The sequence below is a fragment of the Copadichromis virginalis genome, linkage group LG9 (genome assembly GCF_057382275.1).
Source record: "Copadichromis virginalis isolate Kocher_CV1m ecotype Utaka linkage group LG9, C_Virginalis_male_GT1.1, whole genome shotgun sequence".
Taxonomy (NCBI): domain Eukaryota; kingdom Metazoa; phylum Chordata; class Actinopteri; order Cichliformes; family Cichlidae; genus Copadichromis; species Copadichromis virginalis.
The window spans coordinates 34,204,581-34,224,352 of NC_140626.1; the positions used below are offsets into that span (position 1 = coordinate 34,204,581).

Here is a 19,772-nt window from a genome sequence, read left to right on the forward strand (position 1 = left end):
GGTAATGATACAAAACTAATTGTATTGAAGTGTTTTCAGACACACTGCCACTAATCGCCAGATGTTAACGCATTCACAATTTTGGATACGTGAAAATCATGGTGTCAAAGTAGGATCACCTGATAACCTCCACACAGGCCTGAAGACTGGTGTGAAACAATCAGACTACTGCTGGTTGCACTGGGAAAAGAAGAGTATTCCTCGAGTGGCTGACAAAAACTTCCTTGTTTTTACTTTAGTAGCTAGCCTACTGCTGCAGTCCCTGCTTGAATGGAATTGCCAGACCTTTCTACAAACACTGTCCCGTCACCCTCTGACAGTAAGGGAAGTGAAAGTTATGCCTGAGGGCTGCATCCAAAATGATTCCGATTTTAATTTGAAGGCAAACCTCCTTTATTTTCCCTTTGTTTCACACGTTTTCCACTTCTAATACTGCTCAGCTAAAAGTTAGCGAGTATTTGCAGACAAACATGAAAAACTACAGGCAGCTTTGTTAATCTGGTACCAACCAAAGCTTTTCTGCATGCTTCAGGGACCACTGCCAACCATTTGGGACACAGTTCTTTTCTTTAGCAACTGATGGCTGTCTCAGAAGTTTGGAAAGAAACGTGTCTGGATTTCTTTACTTTTCTTGAAGACGTTTCGCCTCTCATCCAAGAAGCTTCTCTTTAGTTTTAAGAGCGATTGGTGGAGAGTCCCACACTTTTAAGCTCTACTGGGAGTGTCCCTACGAGGGTCGTGGACCCCGTATTGATCCTTTGCCTAATCACACCAGCGAAGGTGCCTATATCATCCCCAGCTAGCTGTAAGACCCACAGAGGTTAGGAAAGAAGGACATAACTGCTGCGACGATACCTGGTGGTTTATACCACAGGTAATCCTCTTTTTGACACGTGGCATACCCAAAATGTATAAACTAGATTTAAGTTTTTATTTAGTGTGACCCAAAATGAGTTAGTGAGTGCACACACTGAGCAGGAAACCGTTCACAGAGGTGAAGATGTAGGCTTCTTCCAGGTCAGAAGTGCTTCTATAACCACAGCTTTTGCCATCTGGTGGCAAATGCAGGTTTAAGCACTTCTGCACAGGACACAGGGATGATTTGCACTGTCAGTATTTTGCTGACACTTCACGTGAGCTTTGTTATCATCATGCTGATATGCAGCGTATACACTGCTCTCTGAGCTGTTACACACATGACATACAGAAAATACAGCAGAACATCACAGGGACAGTCTGTATGTCTTATCACTGATGAGGCTGATGTGAGCTGACACAGCAGCAGTGGACGTCTTCATTTGCAGCGGGTTTCTGGAAGTTCAGCAGAAGTTCTTTATAAACCCACGCAGATCAATAACACGCCATCGAACCACTTCTCATTTTGTCAGTATAACAAAGCTCAAAGCAGCTGCTAGAAAACGTCCTTATAACAACAACAACACGGATGCAAGGATGAAGAAATATTGCTTCCTTTTTTTCTTACAGAAAGAGGCCACTGAATGATACAGGTGAACGGCATGTGCTGGTTTGTGGACCAGGGGGCCAAACGAAGAGCCAACAGCTCCTTCTAGTGGTGTGTCTGCTGTACTACACACCTGTAGTTACATAACAAACAAGAGCAGCAGCTATAATGAGGCCAGTGTTTGTCCAAAGGGCAGATTTCCTGTCTGTGTTAAGTGTTTAATGTTTATCTGGAGACATGACCTGATGATGGTTTCTCAGAGGCCACGCAGATCTTTATCTAACATCTTCTACCTAAAACTTGCTGCTTTTGCTAAGAATAAACAGCAGAGTCTGTAAAGAAACTGGATTATATTTTCACAGCACAGATAGGACAATGATTAAGTGTTTGCTGTGTGAGAGGACACACACGTGAGTGAAGTCATGAAACCAGAAAAAGCTGCTAAAGTTAAACGAGCGGTTCCTTTCCTGTGGTCTCATTTCAGTTTATTTCCAGTGAACAAAGATCTTAATGGACAACTTGAATGGGTTTGAATGTGCTTTTATTGTTAGTATTCAGCATCCGCATTGTTAAAAGGCATTCAAAGCACAAAGCAAAGAGTCAAATCACTGGTTTTCAATCAGGAGGGTAAAAAAACAGACGAGGTTACAGAGTTTCCCTGTGTCAGAGTGCAGGTTTGGGAGAAATTCATCACCTGAAAACGATCATTTTAGTGGTGACTGGGCACTGCAGTGAGTTTGGTTTTTCATTTGTGTCATTAATGATAAAGCTCAAAACCTTATTCTTCCTTTAAATATTATTGAAGCTTCAAACTTGTTTTGTTTGTTCAAAAAGTTCATAACAAGACAGAAAATCATTTGTGAACAATCGGCGACTAATTTTACAAACTCGGGGATTTTTCTGATGAAGTTTAAATGTCCACTGACAGAAAATGACACAAACTTCAAACACATTATGAAGGTAATGAAATGAGGTCCAAACATCTCGTTTAACCATGAAGCTCATATTGAACTCCATTTTGTAGGTTTTATGTAATAAATCTCTTTTAATGGATATTTTCTGAATCTAAAATATTTTTAGATATTTTACGTTTCATTGATTTGTAAAATCTGTTCTCAAATATGCCAAATGAAGTGCGACTGAAAACTCCGATTCTTATTTGTTATGTTATTTTCATAAAGTGTAGTTTATTCTAGCCATCCAGAGGAGGCGGAGTTATAGATGGTAAGAAATAAAGCTGCTTCAATATCAGAGAAGTGGAAAAACTCTGATCTTAAAAAGTTGCATAAACCTCTGTGAAATCTGTGGAATTAAAAAAAGTTACATTTGTACTTCAAAACTGATTTGTAAACGCGATCATTAAAGCGGTAACTTGTGCTCTTTCTTGGCTCCGCCCACTCATCCAGAAGTGGTGCTGATTGGTGGAAATGGTGATTACTTTGCAGGGTAAGGGATGTTGACCTCAACAAATCCAGACACCTGAGTAAAGACAAACAGATCAGCTCGTCATGAAAACAGTCGTTACAAACTTTCACACTTCCATGATATCAAACACCACGAGGCAGGATATCCAAAAAATAATGAAATAGACTCAATACTTGAAATGTGCAATTCACTTGTATTTTTATTTTTATTCCTATTTATTCTATTTATCCCCTTCGTATATTTTATTTATATTGTCTCTGTATTTATATGTGTGTGTGTGTGTGTGTGTGTGTATATATATATAACATTCTGTAACTGTAACTTCTGTCGGTGCTGTGCTTTTTTGGAAACCGAATGTCCCAGAGGAACCCACCCGAGGGATTAATAAAGTTCTATCTTATCTTATCTTAAATATAATCAAAACCTAACAAAATGCTAAATAATATGAGTTCACTATGATTCTAACATCTAAGATTGAGTTTTTTGCATTGTTTTACTTTGAGCGGCTGTTTATAAGTTTGTAGTCTGTAGTTTTACTGTAGCTGTTTGAATCCTGCTTATAATTATAGTTTGTTGATAATATTTTAAATAAAAAACAAATAAACTGCGTTCAGATGCCTAATAAGATTAATTGCTAAATAAAAAATGAAAGAATTATGGTAAATAAAATCCCAGTGGCATGGTTTAACTAACATCTGTCGTCTCAAGTGCTTATCCGACCAATCAGCACGCAGTAGCAGAGTGCTTGTGTTTGATGGTCCAAATCAGTCTTTTATGTGTTGAACCAAAATAAAACACTGCGTCTCGGCGCCCTCTGGAGGCTCTGAGAGGATATTCTGAGGACACCAACCTGTAACCACACTTAACAATTTCAAGGAAGTAAGAGGGCGGGTGGAGGAAACTGGAGCCGTTCTGGTTTTAATGGCGAGAATCTACAGGTCAGGTTGTGCTGGTTACCTGACGGACTTCCTGGCAGTCCATCAACGCCGTGATCCGACGCAGTCCAGGCAGCCAAGGGATGAATGTCTCCTGCCAGGTGATGGTAGCCTGAGGAGGAATCTCTCTGAAAATCACACAGAGTAAAGTGTTCAACACACAGAACATCCCGCCGTCAGTGCACACAGCATCCGAGGCGTGTTTACCTGTAGTATTTAGACTTTGGACCTATGAGCCCAGCTCCCTCGAGGGATAGATTGACGCCACGCAGAGGAAAGCCGAAGTTGTTGGTGAACTCAACTTTGACACCCATCTCCTGGTTCAGCAGAGGCTCCCCGTTCAACTAGAGGAAGAGTCCAAAGTTACAGTCACTGTACAAAGTGTGTCCAGCACAGTCTGTCACAGAAAAACATACAAATATAAGCGGACCCCTTCTGCTAATTTCCAGATCCACATTCTCATTCCTGGACTCTACTAGAGCAGCTTTACATGCATCACAGTTCAAAATAATGCTTCTTTGTCTTATCACGGGCCTCGCTGCAGCCCTTCAGTACATCCTTTTAGCTCCTCCCCCTTTTAAAGCCAACTTTCTGGTCGCTTTGCTGGAGATATTTAACAGTTCTAAATAATTGACTGATGAAAGAAACCTCGCCATGTATTAGGCCTTTGTGAGCCTTACCGTCACTTTGAGGTCCGGGGTCTGCAGCTCCAGCACCTTTAAGTCAAGCACATGTAGGTTATCAGACTGTCCGCTCACAATGAAGCGCAGGCAGGTCTGAGAGCTCAGCTGGGTCTGGTACTCATAAGCTGGGATCTTAAACGGCACACTATAACCTGTAAAACAGAGAGAAATGCTAAAACCTTCATCACCAAATCTTCAGACTTTAAAACAACAAGATTCTGGTGGAGCTCACTCTGGTAGGGCAGCACAGTCACATCGAAGGTGATGTCTTTGAAGTGACTGGCCACAACTCCAGTGTAGAAGATGATGTCACAGTCCAGGTGAGCCGTCACGTTTCTGAGGACTTTACCCTGGTTCTTGAAGGTCGCTACCAGCTGCACATCCTGACCTATAACACACTGCAGATGAAGAGAGAGCCAAGTGAGCCACATGCGTTCTGGGTCTCCTCAGGACTTCTATGCTTTTAAATGCCTCGATTTTGGCTCAGGCTGAAAGGATTTATTTAAGACTAAACAAGACAAAGTAAAGCAGAATGTGGAGATCCTTCCTTGGTAGAAAGGCTCCTCATTCACGTGGCATGCACTGTCATCGTACTTAAATGGTCTCCACAGTAAACAGATGTGTAACGGAGCAATTTTGGGATGTATCAGACGTGCTGCAACTGTGTGATGGGCCACCTTTCCAGCACCTTGCATGAATAATTAGAGGCTCTGAGGGCAAACAGGGTCCCACCCAATATTAGCGGGGTGTTCCTAATAAAGTGAACTGTGCTCTACAAGTGCACAATTTGAATGTGAAGGTAGCAGACAGGTGTGTTACCGGCTCCACGATGAGGGTGACAGACAGGTCATCCTCAGGCACATCACTGTGATCCCTCTCACAGCCGAACCCCTCCGCCCGGGCCATGGTCGCCTCATCTTCTGCACTTCCTGTAATAAAAAAGCACAAACATCAAAGCTGATTCAGTTTATTAATAAACTGAAAAGTTTATTTATAATTGTGTTTGCTTGTTGGGTTTGATGCCCTGTGATTGTTACCTTCAGGGTACTTGTAGGTGTTTGTGATGTTGTTCTGTTGTTGTGAGCCCACAGCTTTGGTTAAAATTTTCTCTCCAACGTACGTCTTGTCCACTCTGAAGGGAGTCAGATTCCCGTACTTATCTCTCTTCAGGAAGACCACGTCACTGTTCACCTGGAGGAAACGATTTCAAGATATTGTGAAACTCTGTGCTGATCAGATATTGTCCCATTGGTTTTTATGCTTCGCTAACCTCAGCGAACACAAAGCCGCAGTCAAACGGGTAACACACGTGACCCTCCTTAATGGCAATGACCGGTGCTGGACCACAGCGGAAAAAGCCTACGAACAAGCACAGACCTGTTAGCTCTCTGTTTAACTGTTGTTTCTTAATCTGTGCGCTCATCTGTTTGTCTCACCGTCACTGGTCTCCTGAGGCGTGGAGTCAACCACCTGCCATCCTTCCAGCCCGGGCGGCAAATCAGGACGCTTAATCATCACCTCGTTCCAGCAGTGGTAGTTCCTGCAGAGAGAGGCAGTGTAGCTAGTGCACTCCCAACGCTGGTCTCGAGTTCAAACACATGGGAAAAGGTGTCCAGCACTGAAGTCTTTCCCAAACCAAGCTCACAGGAACATTGTAATTATGATACAGTACCAGATGGAGTCCCTGGTGTTGCGTCTGTCTGGGGTGCCATCAGCATTGAAGATGAGTTCAGTCTTCAGGTTGCCCGTGTTGTCATGAGCTGAATTGTAGTTGGTGATGACCCTTGCTGGGATGCCAAGGCATCTGAGGACTGCAAGGATGTGAAATATATAAAAGCTACATTGTTTATTCAGGTTTTTGTTCCTGCAGAATTTCAATCAGTGCCTTGAATGAGCCACAGCCTAATTTGATCTGTGGTGCAGACTAATAAAATGGTTGCATAATCAATATCTTTGTACAGTAGATCAGTACAAGTAAACTCTAAAATGTAATGAGCCAAACACTTATGAAAATAAATCATCATCAGCATGTGTAATTACACATGCATGACAGTTCACTTAGTTTGAGTCTTTTTATGAAGGTGTTATGTGGTCACTGTAGTCATGTTGGGTCTCTCTGAGAGTTTTTGTTGCTGTTGTCATTGTTTTAGATCTTTTTGATGGATGGCTAAACAGCAGGGATATTAAATGTGAATGTGAAAAAGTTGCAGACCGACCCCTCATATCAACAGATGTTTTTTTTTCTTTTTCGTACCAATACTTTTGTAATTTTTTAATAAAGCCATACAGTTTAACCTTCATTCTATGAATATTTTCTGAGTTACACAATTCTTACTTTTGTCCAACATTTCTGATTCCTCACAACTTCAAGTACAGGAGAGATCCAGGTGAAATTTCGGGGAGGAATCATAGCAAGAGGAGGAGCCTTCTGTCAATATTTAGGTTTAAAGAAAACCTTCCAAATAACTTTTCTGAGATGGGCAAACAGCTGCCCATCTCATATGATGAAAACATTTAAAAGGTAGAGCGTGTAAAAATTTTCACTGCTGCATATCGGTACGCTGAGTTTGGTTTTCTTACTCCTCACAAAAGAAGTGTGTAATCCAAGCAACAGTTGCTGCTATAGGACAAACATGTTTTAGTCAGCCAGGAGCAACCAAAAACATCACAATTAGACTGTTCCCCAGAGTGTTTCTACTATTGTTTGAACTGGATCCGCCCTGGAGTTTTTCCCAATCTGTGGAAGGCTGTAGGTCCAGTATTAACCTCAGTCACTGAATCTCACTGACAGATGACAAGAATAGTGAGGTGAGTTGTTGGTAAGCGCCACCATTTTTGGCACTGTTAGCCTCTGTTAGCCTCTGTTAGCTCCTGTTAGTCAAACTTTAATTAAACTTCGTTTGAAGTGGATGCAAATTTGTTGGACTCCAATACTTAGTGAATAAACTCTCATAAAAACTGTTAATGTTATCAAACTGTTTATCGAAGGAAAGTGTGATTGTTAGGATGCTTGAGCCTAACGCTAGCTAGCATAATTTTAGCTTATAGCTAGCTGTAGTTGTTTAGCCGGCACTTGTCAGCTATCTGGAGACGGGAGGGTCACATGTTCAATTTTGTGATAATTGTGATAATATCAGGAATAAATGAGCATGTTTATGCATGTTTTTGTTTTTAGAGCCCTGACTTCAGTCGAAGAAATGAATGAAATTTCATTGCGATGTCGGTGGCGTTGTTCTCGTCATTTGCAATTTTGCTTCTTTGATAAACGGGACTCTCAGATGATGTGAACAACTTCACCTCTCCTCTGCCTTTGGCACACTATATATATGTAAAGTCAGAAGGGAGATGTTCTCCTCGGCTCCTCTATTTAAATATGATGGAGTAACTTGTTCCTATATATTTTTAAAATATTGCTTATCAGTTCATAAGAATGCATATTTAGCTTCCTCTAAGAATCATTTTCTTATTAAATTACATTAAAAAATTACTGAGTGTTCCTCTAATGTTTATTGTCTTTCTTTTAAAAATCGTTTTCTTGGAGCAATTGTAAAATTGATTTGCTTGCATTTTTTAATAGTATTTAAATGTGTTTTTCAGCCCTGAAATGTAACGTTTGAAAGCTCCTGAACCTATGAAGTTATGAAGCTTATAAAATTACTGGAAAAGTAAGTAAAAAGTACCCAATATGTTCCTAACCCTATGTAGTTTGAGGGCCTGTAAGTCTGAAAGTACTCACAGAATGAAGGTAACATTTTATGCTGAAGTTACTGCAGTTAAAAGTCAGCTGATTCTGAGGAGGTGAGGCGGGATGAAGTAAACAGAGCACATGCTTACAGGTGTTGAAGACTCCAGCGTACACCCAGCACTGAGCGAAACAGACTGGGACTCCGGTGTTGGCGTACTGCAGCAGGATTTTGGTGCTGCCAGTCCAAGACGTCGGGGGTTTGCCCATGGAATAGTCATTGCTCCAGTTCCCAACCATCACACCGTTATCATCCTGAGAGTTCATCTGCAGGAGCGGGCAGGTCAAAGGTCAGCAAAAAATAACTGACTTCTCTTTTTTAAGGAATTCAACCTCTCATCTCTGGTGTGGTACCCCACAAGGTCCTGCTGCTGCACCTTTCATTGAGCGGTTGTACCCTACAGCAGCCGGTCTTGTACAATCTATCACGTTCACCAGTGACTTCTTTAGGTTCAGTTCTGTTTATGTTGGGCCAAAACAAAAGGAACCGACCTGATTTGAAAGCATGTGGTGAAAATCCCACCTGACCTGCCTAAACCCATTTGTTCTTCTTGACCTTGTGCAGTTTAAGAGCTTAATGTACTGGTATGAGACTGGAGCAGGGGACCCAGAGAAAACCCACCAGGCAAGGGGAAAACAAAACCCCGTTGAAACCCAGAACCTGCTTGCATCAAGGCAACGACAAAGTCTTAAAATCAAGACATTAGATTGAATATTTCACCCTATTTCTTTTAGTGTTTGGTCAAACATTGACTTATTTGTCCTGTAAGTGCACCTTAAATCTAGAAGATAGGGTGAAACTGCATTTTGATCTTTGAAAAAGTGCAAATAGCTAACTTGAGGTCGTTTTCCCATTGCTATGACTGTGGTGACACAGTTAATCAGTACTCAGGCTCTGTATTCTCACCATGGCAGATCCCACCCTGACCAGCTTGACAACGTTGCCCCGGTCGTAGATTGGCATCTGAGACGCATCCAGGACGAAGATACAGGCGTCCAAAATGCCGCGCTCAAACTGCAAAGAGTGCATTTTAATTAATTATAAGCTGATAAATTAATCAATAAATTACTTTATTGTTTTTATGTGATCAAGTATTTGTACTTACCTGCCCAAATGTCCATGGACGGTCTACCACAGAGCTAGATGAACCCTGGTAGATCATCCCTTCATCATTCAGGACGTACTCCTGTCTTTCTGCTTCATTAGGAAGAAACACGTGATCGTCTGCAAACAGAAACGCTTTGCTGTAAGAACTTTCATTTGGCTACAAAGGCATCGTGATATCCATTTGTAAATGTCAGTCAAACACAGAGACCTAGAGTTCATTATCATCTAGATCCACAGAAAAATACAACGGTGTGTCATCTGCATAACTATAGTAACAAATGCTGAGCTGTCTTATAAGGTTTCTGAGCAGCGGCATGGATAAGAAGAAATGTACCAGATCAAGACGCCTGCTTTGTGGAACTCCACAGAAACCTCACTGATCCCCAATCTCCACAGATGATCAACAACCCACTGTTCCTGCTGGTGAATGTGGATTTTATGATCTGTCGTATTGAAGGCCTCATTCAGTCTCTAAAATGTTCTATAACCAGACTGTACTTACCACTGTTTCCATCTTTCTTTAAGAAACCACTACATTTGTACAAATATTACGGGAGGTTGGATATTTGTCTGTAATCAGTATATTTGTGGTTTAACTAAAGGGCATTTTAAAGCAGAGGGAGAGTTTGCTTTCTCAAGTAATGGATCAGTGATCATCGTGACAGGCTTGACGATAAATTATAAATGTAAACAAGGTCATCAGTGCGAACAGTGGGATCTGAGATATGTTTTTGCCTGATGAGGTGAATCAATTGGTTGAAAACGTTGACACATTTGTCAGAGGTATGATGGACGTCTGACAAACTCTGGAAGAGCTATGACAGATATTTCACACCTTTGATATTATTATAAAGGGTCACTTTTGTGTAACTATGAGATGTATGAAAAATTATGCAATGAAAAATGTATGTCATTTATCTTTGGCAGACTGAGGTGCAGATGAAGCTGCACTGATTCTGATCATGATTTTACTTTTACTCTACCAGCAGGGGGCAGTAAGCACAGAGGAAATGGTACCTGGACACCAGGCGTTGAAGAGCAGGTACAGGTCAGTGGTGGGGTCCCTCTTTGAGCGCTGCATGCCCATGCCAGTGGAGATGGCCACGTACACCTGAAACTTCCCCACAATGGCGGCGGCATCTGGTGTGATGCCGAACATCACAGATGTACCCTGAGATTGCAGAATCCGGCCTGACCACGAACTGCTGCCACGGTTACCGAAGGTCACCATCACCAGGGAGCCCTTATTGGGCGAAGGATCGGAGCCTGATGGAAGAGTTATTTTTTAATTCTTTATTTATCCAGGTGAAAAAATCATTTCCAAAGAGAGGCGTGGCATCATTTCTCATTGTAATAAGAAAAATGCAATGGGATGTTTTTACGTTACAACGTTGGGGCGATCGTGGCTCAAGAGTTGGGAGTTCGTCTTGTAATCGGAAGGTTGCCGGTTCGAGTCCCGGCTCAGACAGTCTCGGTCGTTGTGTCCTTGGGCAAGACACTTCACCTACCGCCTACTGGTGTTGGCCAGAGGGGCCGATGGCGCGATATGGCAGCCTCGCTTCTGTCAGTCTGCCCCAGGGCAGCTGTGGCTACAACCGTAGCTGCCTCCACCAGTGTGTGAATGTGAGAGTGAATGAATAGTGGAATTGTAAAGCGCTTTGAGGGGTCCCGAAAAGCGCTATATAAATGCAATCCATTATTAAAAACACATTTTTAGGAGTTGGTTATTTCTACCTTACATCAATAAAAATAAACACATAAAAATACATAAAATCCTGGTCAAACAGGTTACATTTTTATATTTTAAAGACTTCAGTTCGTGTATTTGAGGCCAGATGTGTGTGAACATCTGTCAGCTCTGCAGTTGTGTGTTTAACATGGAGTGTTTCCTAATGGCCGGGCCGTGGGGAGAGCTGTGTACTAATTAAGCAGCCAAACGAATGTGAAGCTGCTTAATGAACTGACGGCCGTCTGATTGCTCAGTGGGCGACTGTTAACGAGCGTCTCTTCATCAGCTAATTGCTTAATGAGGGAGCACCCCCCCCCCCCCCCCCCCCGACACACACACACATGTGTCAGTTTAGAGGAAAATGTTAATTAGCAACACTCAGACCAGGCAGAGGAACAAAATGAGAAAAAATGACCTGAGATACTAAAAACTGTGTGTGAACAAAATCCCTCGATTGGACTGATCTGCAGGTGTCCGGGTTACAAGTTCCTGATCGCTGTTAATGCTCAGGTAGGTAGAGCAGGTGGGGAGGAAACCTTAAACAGTTCACTGTTCACCAAACTGGAAAAGGACGGATAAGCTGCCATCATACAGTTTAAGGCAAACTATAATCCCAACAATACCAAAACCAAAGCCACACTGGTCTTTGAGGATTCTCTGAAATATGGCAGGGGGGTCTCACAACAAGCATACGAATCATGCAAGCGTAAAAAGACACCAAATGTTTAAAAATTAAGGGAATTTTAAACTGCATCAGTAGCCTCTTGCAAACATTTGTTTCAATTTCGTTATTTTACTCTATGAAAAATACCAACGATAACAGAGTTTGATGTTAAATAGTATTTTTGCACCAACGAGGTGACTTCCAGTGAAAACATTGCATATCTCAGCGTGGTGTGCAGCGTGTCCTTAAAAACATCTGAGAGCACTGGACAGACGAAGTTTGAGGCCTTAAAAGCTCTACGGCACATGAAGAGTATCGAAGCCCAGAGTTCAAACTCACCAATCGTAAACTCGATGTGGAAGTCGTCCTCCGGAGCCAGCGGGCGGTTGAAGGTCACCTGCATGACGAACTCCTGACCACGGCGCACCACCAGGTTCTGCATGTAGTAGTCGGTGGTGTAGTGCTTCGGCTTGTTGACGTCCTGACACATGTTGATTTTCAGTGCCTCCAGCAACACTGAGGGGGCGGGGACAAAGCAGAGGACGCTGGTCATCGACTGGCAGCCATGACAGCTCCTCGCTTCAGAGTGTTGCAGAGTACTCAACAACAAGACAATGCAAGGCCCGCCACACGATAAAGGAGGTGCTAACATAAAACAACAGGGCTGGAAATGAGCAGGTGCGCTGTAAGACAGGTGACGCAAGCGGGTCTCACCTCCACCAGGTGCAAACGCTCTGGGCGTGACCTCAGATTCAGCAACGCCTTCAAAAGGTTCAAATTCTGGAACAACATCTGAATATGACAGGTTGGAGGTCGGCAGCTGGAGGAAAAAAAGTCAGGCAATCACTCGTTTTCGGTTAAATTCAAAATGAACTGTTAATTTTGTTGTGAGGCTACCGGCTTGGCGTAGCGCCCCTTCTGGGTTTCAGCGGTTGGACCAGTCATGGTTGTCAAAGGTCAAAGGTTACACTGGGGTGATTGGTCAAAGAAAAAGAGAGCAAAAGTGCAGGAAAGAAATAAACACGGAGTTTATAGCATCGTATTGTTTAATATATTCTTATGTATCTTTCTGTTACTTAAAATGAAAGACGACAATTATTTACAATGTAAATAGAAAAACTAATAATAACAATATAATGTAAGAATGATTTCCAATGTAAAATATGAATAATTATTATTTACACTGTAAGTAAATAAGTCAGTGCAGCGGGAGCAGGTACAACCTCTGCTCGAGCTTCACTCACCGCTCTGATGAAGAGGAGCTCGTCCTGCTGCGTCTCTGATCAGGTGCTGATCGAGTCGACTTCAGCATCACTTTATAGCCACACACACTTCCTCTTTTCACTCACACACACTGGGTTTCCCGTCACTTCTGAGGACTCGCACTGAACAGCTCATGACCCAGTAGGTGGCCTTGACCCACCCGATCATGTCGTAGCACCCACAGTGGGCGGAGGTCACGCTGACCTCTGGCTCCATTCAAAACTTCCATTAGAAATTCTCAGATTTTAGTTGCAGCACAAACTGAATTAACCATCTTAAACCCAACAGAAACAAAACTGCTAACGTGATTGAATCCTATGGTTAAAGTATATGAAATCAATAAAATTCTAGTTCAATTTTTTCTTTGTTTTCTGGTCGAGTCTTCACGGCGTTGCTTCACCTCGTTGAGGTTTGCAGCGTTCGTGCTGCTGCGCTCGGACCTTCGTGCTGCTGACTGGTCCGAGCTTCAGCTGTGGGACACAGACGAGCTGGTGTGCGCTCAGATCATCCTCCCTCCAGCGTGCTGAAGCTGTTTGAGGTGTTTGTGCCGCGTTTGGTCTCGTTTGAAGGACGTTGTTCTTATTTCGTTCAGATGCAGCTTTGCAAACCTAAGCCATGCTGCCATGTTCTTGTTAGAGAGAGGAAGCTTCTAATTGTGCTGTCATGAACTTTAACCTTTAACATGCTGACTGGGACCGTTTGGGTTGTTTGGGGCTTCTCTGAGCGTTCCACAGTCTGATGTTCGCTCCTGGGAGGACTGACGCCGTCTTTAATGTTTTCCAAATAAAAGATCTTTCTCAGGTTAGGATGACAGACCTGAAAGCTCCACACATACACACTGTGAAAACATCTGCTTTTACTGAGATGCTCACACTGATGATGATCAAGTGCATTCGAACACCAGCACTTGGGTGATACTTCATTCCTGTTGAAGCAGTAAGGATGGTTTTCACAGGCTGCAGTGTTTGTTAAATGATAAACACACGGTGCAATAATCTGAGGCTGTATTTATGTGAAAGTAAGATCTGCTGCAGTGACCATAGTACAGGTACAATGATGTCAGTACTTGGGTTCTGGAGGTTCTTCGGTCATCTGCACTTTCACGTCGGCCCCTGGGCTACAGTCTGGGCTAGCATGCTAAGGCAAAGCTAGCCCAGACTGAGCTTCAAACGCAGTGACGAGCAGCCTCCATTTCTGAAGTAGACTCGCTTTAAAGTCTCTTCGGGCAGGTTTTCATCTTTTCTCTGTGTAGTTGTACAAACACTAACACAAAGATCGCGTGTGCCTCAGGTTTATACTGTTAACTGTTAATTATGTGACAAACGTAATGTAGCGAGTTACTGTCTGCAGGGAGTGACCCTCAACATAATGTAATACACTGCACCATGAGGACAGAGGTTTATGTTCACATTGGTGACTTTTGTTGGTCGCTGTGTGGCTCAGACGTGAACTTTGAGTTTGTGTCTTTATTTCTTGCTGTTTTAAATGTTTGTTTTAAAAAATCCGCCTGTTTTAAAATTTGTTGTGTGTAATGTGCAACAGTCAGTGTGATGCTGCTGAACACTGCTGACCAGCCATCAGCTGGTTTCAGCACCTTAACCAACAAACCCTGCTCTGCACTCATGTTGCAGCCGTTCCCACCGTGCTGCAGACGTTTATGCTCTAATGTTAAAAACAGAAAGTCATGCAGCTTCCATAAATCTGTTTCCTCTGACTCTGATCAGGTCGCCCTGACATGACACGCTGCTCCTGATTGGTCTAATCAGCCACTTCCTGTTTGGTGCCTGACACTAGAATAAGCAGAAAAGCTCAGATATGATTAACTCTGAGTTTAAACCTCCTGTTTAAAATAAAATAAGCTCCCAAAAACATCATTTTTAAAACCTGTCAGGCAGATTCAGTTCGGATGTCTGCAGATGTTCATAAACACAGAAGCTCAGATTTTGTGGAGGCCGATGAAAATCAGGAAAATCTTTATGTTATGATACAGGATGAAACCTTACAGCAGGCCGCCGTCGAATGTGACCAAGCTTTTTGTTTATACAGCACCAAATAACAACAACATATTGTACAGTAGGTCGTACAATAACACACAGAGAAAAACCCAACAATCATATGACCCTCTGTGAGCACTTTGGCCACAGTGGGAAGGAAAAACTCCCTTTTAACAGGAAGAAACCTCCTGCAGAACCAGGACATGCTGTGGAAGATGTCACAGCATGTAGGTGGAGCAGCGTGGTGGCATCGTCCTCACTCGCTCCACCAGCTACACCCTGCTAGCACCGGCTCGGACCCTCTGCTCTTTCTCTGGTTTAGTTTGTTGTCTCTGAGATTCACAAAGTTGCTGAGCAGAGATTTTGTTTTGGTCCACACTGATGTGACAGCATCACTAAGTTCCTGCAGATTTGCTGGAAAATGGGACGATAACATGATCTTCAATAAGCTGGACATGATGTGCTGGTTATATGGACCAGAACGAATTTACTTTAAGACGTAAACGTGACACTGATCTGAGAAAAAAGCTTTCCAAACTAAGTCCAGTTGTGATATTTTAGGGTCGGCAGAACTTGTAATGTTGTAAATATTATGAGGTAATAGGTGCAGAAATGTTTGACACAAAGCTATGAAACAGGATGAAAAGAACAGAAATAAAGAAATATTCTTTGATGAAGAGACAAAAAAATCAAGAACATTAAAAACTGGACATCAAAGGATCAAATACACTGCAAACAAAAGTGCATTTTATTGTTGTCATGTAGCTTGTAGCTCACAAACTACGGCCACCAGATAAACCTGAAGTATTTTATTTATTACTTTACAGATATAATCGTTTTATGTGATGTGTAATCAGTCACCAGATGAAATGATGACACATGATTTTTGATTGGAGGCCCGTTTGTCTCCCAGAGGACAGTCACCGTCTCTCACCCCGTCTGAGTCATCACGACTAGCTCAGGGTTTTATTGTCTGTCAGCAGATCTGAAATCTGAGGGAAAAAAGAGACAAACAGAAGGACAAACAGGCAGAAAGCAGAACAAAGGCAGATAAAAACAAGGACAGAAGACGACAATGAACTGTCAAGAAGATAAATGCTGTTTAGAGGAGCTGTTTGAGGTCGACTGGTGTCTGAAAGAGAGGAAGAAGGAGGAAAAGAGGAAGTGAGAGCAGGAGGTCACACAGCTCCTCTGACATGTCGACTACATTATCAATAAAGTCAACAGATACAAGCTGAAACTCACCAGTCAGCAGATGTTCACCACAGAAACTTCCACAGATACCTAGCTTTAGTATATATGTGTGTGTGTGTGTGTGTGTGTGTGTGTGTGTGTGTGTGTGTGTGTGTGTGTGTGTGTGTGTGTGTGTGTGTGTGCGAGAAAACAAACAGACAAAAGTAAAATTTAGAAAAGGTTGTAAAAGTTACAAGATTTGGCAAATGATTATTATACAGATTTGAATATTATAAAAAGGACCAGACAACCAATCAAACAAACACAAAACTAACTAATAAACTAACAAAGAACCAACCAATCAAGTTTTTGAGATTAACAATCAGATTTGTCGTTTTTAATATTCCATCATTTTAATGGGTGACTTCAACATTTTAACTTTAGAGGAGTAAAAATCAGAAACAGGATCTCAGAATGACCGAGAAAACCGTTAACGAGCAGCAGGCCGTCAAGGGTCAAAGGTCACCTCACAGCTGTAAGCAAACATGATGCAGACAAAAGAAGAAGAACTCGCACCACTTAATAACAAACAGCGTGAAAAACTTAGAGCTGAACTCTTCAGGTGAACCTTTAATCAGTTTATGGCTGCTGACAAAAAGGATAAAATTATTATTAAAATTATTACATAAAAATATTGAAACATTACAGGAAATAAGCTCTAAAAAATATGAGACAGTAAAATAAAAAATGCTGATTAATGAAAAGGTGACAGTAACTCTGGACGAGCGACGCAGTGACAAATATGTGGCCTGAAAGCCAAAAACAAAACTATGAAACAAAAGTAGGAACCATCACTGATCTGCTGCAGTCAGAGATGACTCGTCAGGTTTCTCACTTTGTGTCTCACTGTCTAAACAAGCTGCTCTTTACATGCAGACGTGATGAACGATGCAGGCCTCAGCGTCAGTAATAAATACATATTTTATAATAATTTCAAATAGAAGAAGTTATTTTAAATATTTATATTTAAAATAAATTAAAGTACAAATATTTAAAATATTTAAAATATTGAAGTATTTGTACACATGTGGAATAAACTTGTTACATAAGAGTCCAGGAAAAGGAAATGAGAGGATTTAAAAAAAAGAAAGACTGTGCAGCAGGATAAAAACATGAAAAGTTAAAACGTGTCAAATAAAAACAAACGTGTGATATAAAGTAAGAAATGTGAAAGAAAAGGAAAAAACATCAAATATAAAAGCAGAAATACATGAAGAACATGTGAGTTGGTTACTTTGAACTGGGGAGCGGCTTCACTTACTTAAAGAGCACAAAGGTTGCTGGTTCAGTTCCAGCCAGAGACAAAACCTCCTCTGCGGGGTTACATCACGAAGCTGAATAAATATGCGAGCCCACCTGAAAGCATCGTTTTATTGGAACTCTGACTTGCAGTTATGTGTTTCTGCCAGCAGATGGCGCAGCTCACTGAGAAAACAAACGGAGGCAGAGGGGGTGATGACGATGATGCCACAGCCTTTTCTTACAGGGCCAGATTCACCTGCTGAGCACACGCAGACAGCAGAACACCTGAAACACATCTCATCATGCTTACCTGTGGAGGTGAGGCCCCTCCCCCTGCTGGTTCAGAGAGAAGAAGAAGAATCAACACTACGTGTTCGTTCTGGGAGGTATGATGCGGTTTCCTGTGGTCACCAGCAGGGGGCGCTGATGACTCTTACAGAGTCAGAAGTGGGGCAGGAGGTGAGGAAGCAGAGTCCAGCTCTGTGCCCGCTGCGGATTGGACGGCAGCATTTGAAGGTCAAAGTCAAGGAACAAGGTCAAACACACACACAAATTTGACATCCCTCAAAGGAGATCACATTGATTTAAAAAATTGATGTGTGTGTGTGTGTGTGTGTGTGTGTGTGTGTGTGTGTGTGTGTGTGTGTGTGTGTGTGTGTGTGTGTGTGCTGCAGAGCCTCGGGGAAACATCTGTGTTAAAATGCAGCAACGAAGTTGGTTTCACATCCAGCTGACGTCAGCAGGAGGAGGAGATATGATCCCCACCATGTGTGTTTCATTCACACACACACACACACACACACACACACACACACACACACACACACACACACACACACACACACACACACACACACAGTCAGCCAGGGGACGTCTACTGCTGGTATCCATCAGTTTCATTCCTGGACTCAGCTTTGCTTGATTCGCAGCTCAGAATAATCCTTCTTTATCTGGTCCAGCCTGTCAGTTCATCCTCTGCCTGAAACAGGCTGTTTACAGCTTCCTCGTAGACATAAGACAGCGATCATCAGTGTTTATGGAGGACCAGTGATCAGGTCTGTCATGAGCTGAAGACCCCAATGAAAAAGCTTTAAACAGAAAAACAATGATCGTAAAAATGACTCCGACTCTAAAGAGGAAAGAATAGCCACAAGTGACCAAATAGATCCAAAAGAAAAACAAGCAGAAACAACAAAGACCAACAAACAAGAGACTCACAGCTTAAACTGTCACAAAGAGACACAAACTGAGCAAGAAGAGGATAAAGAGACTGAAATAAGTGCAGGAAATGACCAACAAGAGACAGAAAGAGACACCAAGAACACAAAGAGGCACAAAATGACACAAAGAAACTTAATCCTACAAAAAAACAAGAACATGCCAAAAACACCCAAAAACAGCCAGAATGGTGGAAAACAGGCACAAAACAGCCAGAAATGCAGTAAAAAGATGCAAAAGAGCCAAAAGATCAGGAAGAGAAGCAAAACTGCTCGTCTACAACCGCTCAGTGTCATGTGGATGTGGGCGGAGCCAGTCGGCAGGTCGGTCACATGTGATGAGGGACCGAACGTGTTCACCTGAGCTTCCTGAGACCGCCCCCTGAGGGCTCCACGCTCAGGACGCCGGCCTCTGTTCGGGCCTTTTGGCGGCTGTTTCGTGATCGTTCGTCTTTTGATCCTCGATGATGCTTTTTGGCTCTTTTTGGTTATTTGTGTTTTTTTTGTGCAGTTTTATATTTGTTTGCTGTTTTCTGGCTGTTTTTGGTGCTTTTCCTGTGATTTTGTGGTCCTTTTATGGCCGTCAGTTTTTATTTTGTGGCTGTTTGTTTAATCATCGTTTGTGTCTTTGTGATGCTGGTTTCTGCGTGTGGTGATGTTCTGTTGTTCTATTTGTTGTTATTTTGTGTCTGTTGTTATTGTTTTGTGTCTTTGTGATCATTTCTATGTTTTTGGTCGTTGTGTATTTTTTTTGGTCAGATATTACGTTTGTAAAGATGCCCCGCCCCCTCCGTAAATATGACCGGCCCACGCAACATCAGTGATCAACAGTAATGTTATGATGTTGAGTATGATGCTGTGTTATTCTCATCGTCTGCAACATCAAAGTGACGGCAGAATGAATGAATGTGTGATATCAGTGTGAACGACTTCAGCTCCTTTTGGCCTCTTTGACGCTCACACTTTGACCTGGAGTGTAAATTCTTATCTGAGGCCTTTAAATATATGTTTAATAATAATAAAATAATATAAATATAAAATAAAAGTTAATTAATAATTAATTAATAGTTAATAG

The 19,772-nt window shown here is 42.2% G+C and overlaps 1 protein-coding gene and 1 long non-coding RNA gene across 2 annotated transcripts; one reads left to right on the forward strand and one right to left on the reverse strand.

The window, feature by feature from the left end:
* Positions 1-2,042: 2,042 nt before the first annotated feature.
* Positions 2,043-12,693, reverse strand: LOC146702373 (coagulation factor XIII A chain-like). Its single transcript, XM_085469251.1, has 17 exons — positions 12,646-12,693; positions 12,463-12,568; positions 12,088-12,264; positions 10,373-10,621; positions 9,354-9,472; positions 9,155-9,262; positions 8,340-8,514; positions 6,178-6,316; positions 5,942-6,045; positions 5,776-5,864; positions 5,543-5,696; positions 5,325-5,434; positions 4,738-4,903; positions 4,503-4,657; positions 4,030-4,166; positions 3,845-3,950; positions 2,043-2,941 (listed from the first exon to the last, which is right to left on the reverse strand). Exons 1-17 carry the CDS (start codon positions 12,691-12,693, stop codon positions 2,897-2,899), a joined length of 2,187 nt encoding a protein of 728 aa, XP_085325377.1. The 3' UTR covers positions 2,043-2,896.
* LOC146702374 (uncharacterized) lies at positions 7,047-10,477 on the forward strand. Its single transcript, XR_014922405.1, has 4 exons — positions 7,047-7,313; positions 8,103-8,170; positions 8,342-8,537; positions 10,342-10,477. It is a non-coding gene; the product is annotated as an uncharacterized LOC146702374 (long non-coding RNA).
* Positions 12,694-19,772: the final 7,079 nt, after the last annotated feature.